This window comes from Carassius gibelio, chromosome B8, assembly GCF_023724105.1.
Source record: "Carassius gibelio isolate Cgi1373 ecotype wild population from Czech Republic chromosome B8, carGib1.2-hapl.c, whole genome shotgun sequence".
Lineage (NCBI taxonomy): Eukaryota > Metazoa > Chordata > Actinopteri > Cypriniformes > Cyprinidae > Carassius > Carassius gibelio.
This window is the reverse complement of record NC_068403.1, coordinates 10,194,582-10,204,904: the sequence shown is the minus strand read 5'-3', so window position 1 is coordinate 10,204,904 and position 10,323 is coordinate 10,194,582. Positions and strand designations below refer to the sequence as shown.

At 35.7% G+C, this 10,323-nt stretch overlaps 1 protein-coding gene across 47 annotated transcripts in view; it reads right to left on the bottom strand.

Annotated features, from left to right (window-relative positions):
- Positions 1-7,475: 7,475 nt before the first annotated feature.
- Positions 7,476-10,323, bottom strand: part of LOC127963352 (NACHT, LRR and PYD domains-containing protein 3) — a 45,538-nt gene continuing 42,690 nt past the window's right edge. For all 47 annotated transcript variants that reach the window (XM_052563203.1, XM_052563224.1, XM_052563204.1 and 44 more), the window contains one exon: positions 7,476-8,112. In XM_052563203.1, coding sequence (XP_052419163.1) covers positions 7,589-8,112 — 524 coding nt within the window. In that variant the 3' untranslated portion in view covers positions 7,476-7,588. The remainder of the gene's footprint in view (positions 8,113-10,323) is intronic.

Genomic DNA, 10,323 nt, shown 5'->3' with positions numbered 1-10,323 from the left:
TGTTCATATCATATAAATTTCCTCATTCTGGACAACTTTGCCTCAAGAACCACTGCTGTCAATCAAATCGTTTGTTAATTAGTCAAGATAAAAAAAAAAAAAACACTTTTGCAAACTAGTCCAAGGTTTTTAACTCACCCTTAAAAAAAACCCACTGCAGTGTAGCCGCACTGGGTTGTACATAATAATTAACTCAAATGATATATAGGGGATTTGAATAATTAATCAGGAATATGATTAATATATATCTCATATGACAGTTACACTAAATTTTATTGAAGATGAAAAATAGCTCAATTGCCTATACCAATAACTCATTACAGGGCACTGTAATTTACTCATTAATATGTCAATATTCCATTCTTCATAACAGTTATAGTGATATCTCTTACTGTAAATTACTGCAAATCAAACAGTGGTTTGTCCAGCAAACGGCCGTAAGATTAACTTATAAATTTTCAATAAAGTTATCACTTCTTATAATTCAAGGAAAAATATTCTCTGGCCATGAAAACATTATCCTATCATTATGATAAATTTAGTTTCTCAATTTAAACAGCATGTAGCTAAGATCACACTTCATTGACTCGTAATGTGAGCGGTGTAGAGGCAATCATGAATATATAGGTTTTTAATAATTGAACTAATAATACATCAAACTACAAATCACACAGAGTAAATACGCGTACGACAATACAGACAGTAAACTTTGTACAAAACATAACGGAATCCAAATAAGGGAGAGAGAGAGAGAGCGAGAGAGAGGTGAGAGAGAGAGAGTGAATGAGATCACAGAATGAGCTCAGGTATGAAAATCAAAGACAGTAACCCTTAGAAACCAACACGAATCAAATCATAGACCAACTTTAAAGCAGCATTTAAATCTCCATAGAGAAAGATACTTGCATGGCCCAGCGTGCGTGAGCGTGGTCTTTTTGTGACGCTTTGTGCACTGGTCTTTTGAAACGCTGGAGCAGCGTGGTCCTTTGCCTTCCAGCCCGGGGCTGCTGCGGAATCGCGTGGTATTTGAAAGGTTCAACAAACAATGTTCCAGAATTCCTTGTGTGGAGAGGCGAATAGTTGAATAAACTTAGTAAAGAAAAGAAAACAAAACAACGAAAACGAAAGCTTCCGAAGGGAGAGGGACGGCGATATTAGAGCAAACAAAAAAGCAAGCACTACCTAGAAAGGACTACATAAAGGCATCAGGCTAGCAATAGAAGTCTCTTCAGATGCTTTTTGAAGACCGAATAAGAGGACATTGATCGCAACGATGGGCTTAAATCACTCCAGAGCTTAGGACCTCTAAAAGAAATATTAAATTGATGTCTTTTAGTTTGTGTGTAGGGTAAGACAAAAGTGTTATTGCTATGTCTAGTTTGAAATGAGTGTACATGTGAGATAGGGATAAACAAACTCTGAAAGGAGTCTGGTAGATCTTGTGTCCTATATATAGACTTATGCATAAATAGACATGTTTGATAAATATTTACCTTATCAATAGGGAGAACTTTAAATTTATTGTAAAGGGGTGCCGAGGGTGCATATCTATTTGAATGAGAAATAAATCTAAGATATTTCTTCTGTATGACTATTAATTTCTTCAGATAAGTAGGATAAGTTTCTGCCCAGACAATATTGCAATAATTAATGAATGGAAACAAAAAGCTATAATATAAGGTTAAAAAAGCTGAGAAATGAACTAAAGGACAAACCCTCCTCAATATACCCAACATTTTAGCTGTCCTCTTAGATACGAAGTTGATATGGTTCGACCATTTAAGACCACTATCTATAATGACTCCCAAAAACTTGGTATGCTGAACCAATTCGATTTGAGTGTTATTAATAAAGATTTTAGATAATTCTATAGGGTAATGTTTGTTAGTATTACAAAAAATCATAAAGTTGAATTTTTTTATATTAAGAGTAAGTTTATTCCATTGAAACCATTCCACAATGGAAGATAGTTCCTCATTGACCGTTTTGATTTAAATATTAAAATCTTGGTTAGAAGCTACAAGATTTGAATCATCTGCAAATAGTACTGGGAGGAGTTTGGTACAAATAGTGGCCATATCATTAATATAAATTAAAAATAGAAGAGGCCCCAAAATTGATCCTTGAGGGACCCCAATCATAATTTGTGACTTCATGGAGGTATAGCCTTCCAGGTATACATATTGCTCTCTGTTAGCTAAGTAGCCTCTAAACCATCTCAAGGCAACATCCTCCACTCCATATCTACTAAGTTTAGCAATCAAAATATTGTGATAGACTGTATCGAATGCCTTACTCAGGTCCAGGAAGACTCCAAGAGCAAATTTTTTATTGTCAAGAGCTGAAGAAATATAGTTCACAAGTTGAATGAGGGCATGCTCAGTAGAGTGTCGCTTCCGAAAACCATATTGATGTTTGTATAAAATATTATTGGCATCCAGGTGATTAAATAATCTAGATAAGTCTTTCCAAGATTTTTGATATACATGGGATAATTGATATTGGCCTATAATTACCAAATTCCTTGGAGTCACCGATCTACAAAATTAGTATAACCCTAGCAACTTTAAATCCTGAGGGACAATTCTAGTTTTCAAAGACAGTGAGAGAATATGAGTGAGAGGTTTAATAATATAGTCAACTGTCTCTTTAATAAGAAGACTTTTAATGCCATCATGACCATAAGCTGCATTTTTAAGTGATAAAATAATATTACGAACTTCTTGAACAGTTGGAGGGTCAAAATTATGGAATGAAGGATACTGACCTTTAATTAAAGAACAGGGATGTATATCCGAGCCATTCATATTAGATGTTAGTTCAGAACCAACCGATATAAAAAACTCATTAAAGCCATTAGCAATATCAACAGGGTTGGAGAGAACCCACTTCTTACTGTTCATTACTACAGGGGCAGTAAATGGGGATACGGTTCAGTAGTACGGTTCAGTAAGTGATTAATGAGGTGCCATATTGTCTTAATGTTTTTAGAAGCTTGTGCAAATTGATTTGAATAGTATGCTTTCTTTACTTTTCTTACTAAAGATGTGAAGTGGTTTTTACATTTCTTATAATTTTCAGTATTAATGGAAGGAGGATTAAAAATAGACCTCCTATAAGGTTTTTTTTTTTCTCGGCAATGCTTTTTTAGTTCATCAGATATCCACGGCTTCCCCTTAGAATATTTATTTCTGGATTTTATACTCATCAGCGGAAATGATAAATCTAAGGCCTTATTAAAAGACTTTATTAAGAATAAATTGTATGCACTATTAACGTCTTGTGACACAAGTACCTCATCCCATATGATATTGCCAATGGCAGACTTAAAATTATCAATGTTGTTTCTAGAGAATTTACGATATGTATTTGGCCCATTCTTAGGATAACTAGACATTAATTGGCTGGACTGGATAAACTGAAAGACAGGAAGGTGGTCAGAGATATCACACATCAGGAGGCCTGAAGTGACCTCAAAATTATAAGAATTAAACAAAATAATATCAATCAGAGTAGCAGATGAGGAAGTGATTCTAGATGGTTTTGTAATAAGAGGGAAAAAATTAAAAGAGAAAATATAGCTGCAAGCAGCAATTACGGGGCCAAGCACTCCAACGGCAAATGAAGGAGCTAAGCATCGCATGAAGCATCACACCAAATACATTAATGAGCAATAACGTAAATTTGGAATTATTGTAATTGAAATGGCTAAAAAAAATCATAATACCACCTCTAGTAGCATGATTACTTGGCATATCAAGCTTGACCAATAGGTGGCACTGTTATAAAATCAATTTGGTGTACTCTGTGTGACTTTTCAATGACACACGGTGTCAAAAAAACGGTTTTGTCTATCGACTCAAAATCCATAACTTTGAGTCAGCATAGTCTGAAGATCATTTGATTCGAATTTGGTGAAAATCGGACATACGGTTGATGAGGAGTTCGAAAAAGTATGTTTTCAACATAAATCAAAATGGCGGACCGGAAGTTCAGCAAACACTGGCATATTTGGTATCTATGTTATCGGCATAAGCCAGGGAATATTTTGAGCCCAGTTTCCTTCAAATAGGCTAATGCAATAAAAAGTTATTAGCATTTTAATAAGTGTAATTACTCATGGTTAATGAATGGTTTATTACTCTTGACCAATAGGTGGTGCTGTCACCAAATTTATGTGGCATGGTCAGTGTGAGGTGGTGATGACACATACAAAGTTTGGTGCAAATATGTCAAAGTGTTGCAGAGATACAGCCTCAAATGCATTTTGGCACCCTTCCAGCAAATTCGTTGATGCGCTTAATGAGAACCGTTTCGTATATCGACACAAAATCCATAACTTTTTGCCAGCATGGTCTGAAGATGATTCATGTCAAATTTGGTGAAAATTGGGCTAACGGTCTAGGAGGAGTTCGAAAAAGTAGGTTTTCAACATTAAGGAAAATGGCGGACAGGAAGTATGGCACCTCGCACCTTCGGTGCTTGGCCCCTAATAAGAGAGGGCGGACCTTGTTCGGTCAGCTTTTATGGCTTGAGATGGTTCACACCACTGTTCGCGTGAACAACCAATGAACGCCCGCGATCTGAAGCGGGAAAAAGTTCCTTTGTCTCTGGGGAAACACCCACCCTACTAACTTTGGGGCTTATCAGATTTCAGCAGTGATATTCTAGCAAGTTCGTAATTCAAGATTAATACATTTTACATTAATTTGCTTTAGATAAATGGGTCCGTCAAAGCATGACGATTAAACAGATACCAAAAATAATATATATAAATGATCAAAACATGAAGTTACATTCAAATGCAGAATTACACACATTTAAAAATAAACACACGCTAATAAATTGCAGATAGTCCCAATTTATATGGGAAACATCTCAATGCACCAACAAAACAATACTTAATACGTTTAGAATACATTTGAGTAGATTTTACTATTCTCTTTCTAAGAGTCAGCTTTGATTCCTGTTCTGTTTTCCAGTGGGATCATAAAGTTTTACGACCTGGTCAGGAGTAGAGTTACAACCCATGGTTCTATTTGAGAACATTAAAATTAGGAGACACATTTCCAATTTATAAGTCAGCAACTTTAACCATTTACACAGGATTAACCATTTTTATGCAATACACAAAAATTCTAAATACATATTAATAAAATGACAAAGATAAAGAACTTTAAGAAAGGTTTCTTTTTGTGTGTGTGTGAAATGTGTGTGTGAAATGTGTGGGGTTTTGTGTCCCCTTTGAGGCTCGCACGGGTATCGTAAATAATTTAAATCCAGCCAGGCTGGTGCCAGGCCAGGCATTTAGTGTAAAAAGGTTTCATGTTATATGCCTGAGTTTAACTGATGAATTGATGACCTGCATATGCGTTACAGCAGTTTGAATTTGGACAGCTATAACAGGGTCATTTAAAATTTAGTTGTTTACCTAGTTTACCCAAAAGCCTGTAAATCCTAAATGAAAACTACAGGATATTATGCAAGTTCATACATCATATGATTCCAAACAAGCTTGGAATTTTTTTTGGAAATCGGGCATAAACTGGTACTAAATTACCTTGGCTCCTCCAAGCATTATCATTGCAGTAGGTGGATGTGTTTTTTTTTTCTTAAACAGTCCAAGAGATGTCAAATAAAGTGTGTGCATCTGTAATAACATGTGCCTCACATGGCTCCGGCCTGAATAAAGACCTCCTGTAACGAATCCATATTTTTGTAAGAAAAATATCCATATTTCGAATGTATTAAACATTTCTCTCTTACTTCGTCTGACTGTCGTATGTGGAAGTCATTCCGGCGGATGACATAGGATGTTGGTGTAACGTGATTAGTGATGAACGCAGAAAGAACAAAAAAAAACTGTGATCACGAATTAGGACAAAACGAGAATTTGTAAAGGAAAAAAAAGTTCAATATGTGCCAAGAGGAGACTTTGCTTTGCTAAAGCAAGAAAACCTTGCTTCTGTATACAAACTTGTGAGACTAGCATATCTCAGAGGAGCATGCTGCGCATACAGTATATCCTATGTCATCCGACAGAACAGCTTGCATGTATGACAGTGAGCGGTGGAGAGAAAAAAATGTGTTTATTATGTTTGAAATATAGATTTTTTTTTAATACATCAATTTAATACAGCAGGCCTTTATTCATATATCTTTCTATACAATCATTAATTTTACCTTTATGTTTGGATTTAGAAATTCATTATATCTTCTGTATCTTCTGCTTCATTATTAAAATCTAAAATAAAGTGCATCCCACCAACACCAAACAAATTTTGGATGACTTGTATGCTGGTACCCAGTATCCATTGCGGCATAAAGCATTTTTGTAGTCATCATTTTATAGACTTTGTCATAACTGCAGCTCACTAACCTGAGAGAGAAGCAGAATAATCTTAACAATAAATTTCAGGGTTCAAGAACCCAACCAATGCAAGCACTGCCCAGAGGAAAGTGTTATTGCTCAGATGTTTCCCTTTCATAGCTCAGGAGATAAGATGGTGATCTCAGTTGTTTCATTTAAGTATCAACTTAGTCTCAGTAAAATTGCTTAGAATAAATACAATGGATAAAAATTAAGATTGACAAAATACATGACGTATGAAGTCACCATATTTGTTGGTTGTTGAAACCAATCAGCAAATGTTTTCTCAATACATTTTTTGAGATGAAAAGAACATTCATTAGTTGCATCAAGGTTGTCATATAATGATTTTGCTTGAAATTGATTCAGTGCTAGTAAGTTTGACTGCAGTATGACATCCAGTGGTTTTTGGGACCTGACCATCAATGCTGCAGAATTATTTTTCTGTACCTTCCCCCAGATCTGTGCCTCAATACAATCTTATCTCAGAGTTCTATGAACAATTATTTGGATTGGTTTGTGCCCTGGCATGCACTGTTAACTGTGGGACCTTATATAGACAAGTGTGTGACTTTTCAAAATCATTTCCAATTGACTGCTTTGACCACAGGTGGACTCCAATCTAGTTGTAGAAACATCTCACGGATGATAAGTGGAAACGAGATGCACATGAGCTCAATTTTGAGTGTCATGGCAAAAGCTGTGAATACTTATGTATATAAATGATTGTTTTGTTTTCCATTTTTAATACATTTGCAAAGATTTCAGATTGTAGAATTTTAAGCAAAATTATGCATTTCATAAATTTTGGAATAAGGATTTAACATAAAATGTGGAAAATTTACTTTTCAGTATGCAAAAATTATTAACTTCTGTGTGTCTGACACAGATATCATGAATAAGCATATGAATCTCAACAATAGTGACAAACTCAAACGCTTCATGATGCAATGCATTCTGGGTACATAAACTCATCCATGACTGTTTGTCGCCACTGCTGATGTTTTTATGTGGAGTGTCTTACGTTTGTCTTGCTGGCCAGAAAAAAGATTTTGACGTACATTTTTCCATCATGAAAGCTGATTAACCAAACATTTCTATAAACTATTAACAACATGTCTTTATTGCACACTAATTCAAAAACAGCACATCCATCATTCTCTATTAGCAGTCTTCATTATGAAATACTACTGTAACTGTTGACAGAGAAAAATCTGTCTAACAAAAACACACAGATGAGTCTGGATGAAGCCCAAATCCAGCATGTAGAGGCTGTGTGAATGTTGTGTTGAATGTGTGTAGATGTGTGAGTGTATGTGTGTCAGAGACGCTGTAGAAGGACAGAGTGCCGGCCGGACAGTCCACATACACTCCTACTCTACTAGATGGGAACGGAGCAGGTATATCTGTGCTACTTTTAGCATGTATTGCACAGTAACTGCTATCTGTGCATACAAGAGTCCAAACCTTTTCATTGTATCCAAAAAAACAATCATTATTGTCCCCTTTTCTCTTTATAGATTTATATACAATCGATGTATAAACCACACCGCTCCATTCTACCTCCCAGTAACAGCGTCCAGTAAGACTCTCTCTACTCAGAACATTACAATATTCATCAAACCTATCTGGATGATCTGGATACACCTGCTTCTCTTTCACATGAGTCGCTAAACAATTTCTGTTAGACAAAGCAAGATGATGATGTGCCGTGTTTGAATCCATAGTGAGACAACAGGAGTCTGTAGATGAGACAACAACATGGACATTAATAACACAGTGTAGGCGCTGAGTGAGTCTTCATGTGAAAACGTCAAAAAACAACAACTCCCACTTTAATCCGAGGGTAGGTTGCACCAACTGGATATAAAAAAATCTGCATGTAAGCCTTATGTGGTGTTTAACTACATCAAGATTAGTGATAAAAATGTACACTTGTTGACCAATCAGGGTACAGTAGATGATGCTCCTCCTAGCAAACTCATTGTGCCACCATGATGTTGTCAAAGACTTTCAGTTTATTTTAATCTTCACAGACTATTAGTTTTGTTTTCATGGACTTCTGATTGGTTATCTTCAGTCACATATTTGTTTAGTTTTCCTGCCACTATTTATTTTGTCATGGTATCTGTCTGTCTACTCAGCTCAGGTGTTAATCATTATTTAATTATTTAGTTTTTTATTTTAGTTCCTGTCTGCACACTCTTCAGTTGTTCTGAATTTGCTTGTGTGCTATCACATGGTTACACTATTTGAAGTATACTGGACTTCTTTAATGAACCCTGTTTGATTTTTATTCATCATCTTTTCTTCATCTCCACTACATGTGACAGATGCCAGTGTGTTACTATGGTAAATTTACATTTACTTCATCCGATGCTACATGAAATATGGTGAGAATAGTAAAAATAATTGCTTGCAGGATGAAATGAGAAATTATAGAAAATCTGCAGTGATAATTTGTTGATTTATTAGTTCAAACAACTCTGCACTGCTGAAACCAAAGATTTTAGGAAAATGTTTTAAAACATTGGCGCAGTCTCTCATGACTCTTTCACGTCATTGTGAGACATGTCATTGTCTCAATGTTTTAATGGATTTTATTTTATCTATAGGAAACTCAATATGCCTAGATGGTACAACAGTTAAAAATTTTAAGCAGGGCATTTTGTTCAGAACAGTTTTACATCCAGGGCCCGTATTCATTAAGATTCTAAGAATCCTCTCAGAAAACTTAATTTAGCTTAAAAACTTTTACGTAGGAGTCTTAGCTTAAGAGCGATTCGTGACCGATCTGAGAGCAGCTCTGAGTAAGGAAAAGACAAAAACTTTCATCTTAGTGAGGAGGCGGGTTGACCCCGTTGCTATGTATGACACAATCTTTTGAAGACTGTGATTGGTTGGTTGTACAAGAAGAAAAAAAAGAGTGATTTTAAGTATAGGGTCTATTCTTATTCTCACTTTGAATTTACATGCATCATTTTTCCTATTTGACCGTTCTCTCTCTCTCTCTCTCTCTCTCTCTCTCTTACACACACACACACACATTATTTGTGTGTATATAAATCCTTTTTTTATTTACCATGCTTTTAATTTCCTATAAGGTATTTGATTGGCTTAGAATGATAAAAAAATGTCCACTCTTTCCAGTTACAGTGATGCTGTCCTATTTAAGTGGTGGTTTGAATGTTGGTTTTAATGTATCCAACATGGAATCAAAACCAAGAAGGACGAGAAAGCCAAACTGGACAGAGGAACAGTTTTTACTATTAGCCCAGTTAGTGGATGAACACAAGGCCATTCTTAAAGGAGAATTCGGGCTGGGTGTCACAGCAAGGGACAAGAAGCAGACATGGGAGCATATAGCACAAACTATTAACGGTTCATTCCCCCTGCTTGTGCGCACCTATAAGCCTGCTATATTCATAAATGCAGTTTTTTAAGCCTGCAAGGTGGGAATGTCCAGTGGAAACTAAATGAACTGCGACACAATAAGATGTTCTGAAAGTGCTGTAATTGTTTGTGTGATCACTCTTCTTACAGAAGGTTGTGACAGACCCAAATCATCACTATTGCATTGTTGCATTTTCCCAGTTGCCAAATATCATAATGTAGTGATTACTTTAATTTCTGGCGCTATGGCATTTCTGCGCTGTCAGAGATGTTAGCACGTCTCTAATAAGATCAGTCACAAACAGTGTTAATTTCGTTGACTAAATATTTTCATTATTTTCGTCACAAATATATTTTTGCGGAAGAAAACGAAACGAAAACTAAAAAAGAAGGCACTGATGGAGACTAAAACTATGACTAAATTGATTGACATTATCGTCAACGAATAAAGGACGAGACGAAAATAGACTGTGACGAAAATCAAATCAGCAGACGGGAGAGATGCGAGGAATGAGCAAAAGAACCGGCAAAATGGAACAGGCGAGACTGCATGAGAGAAG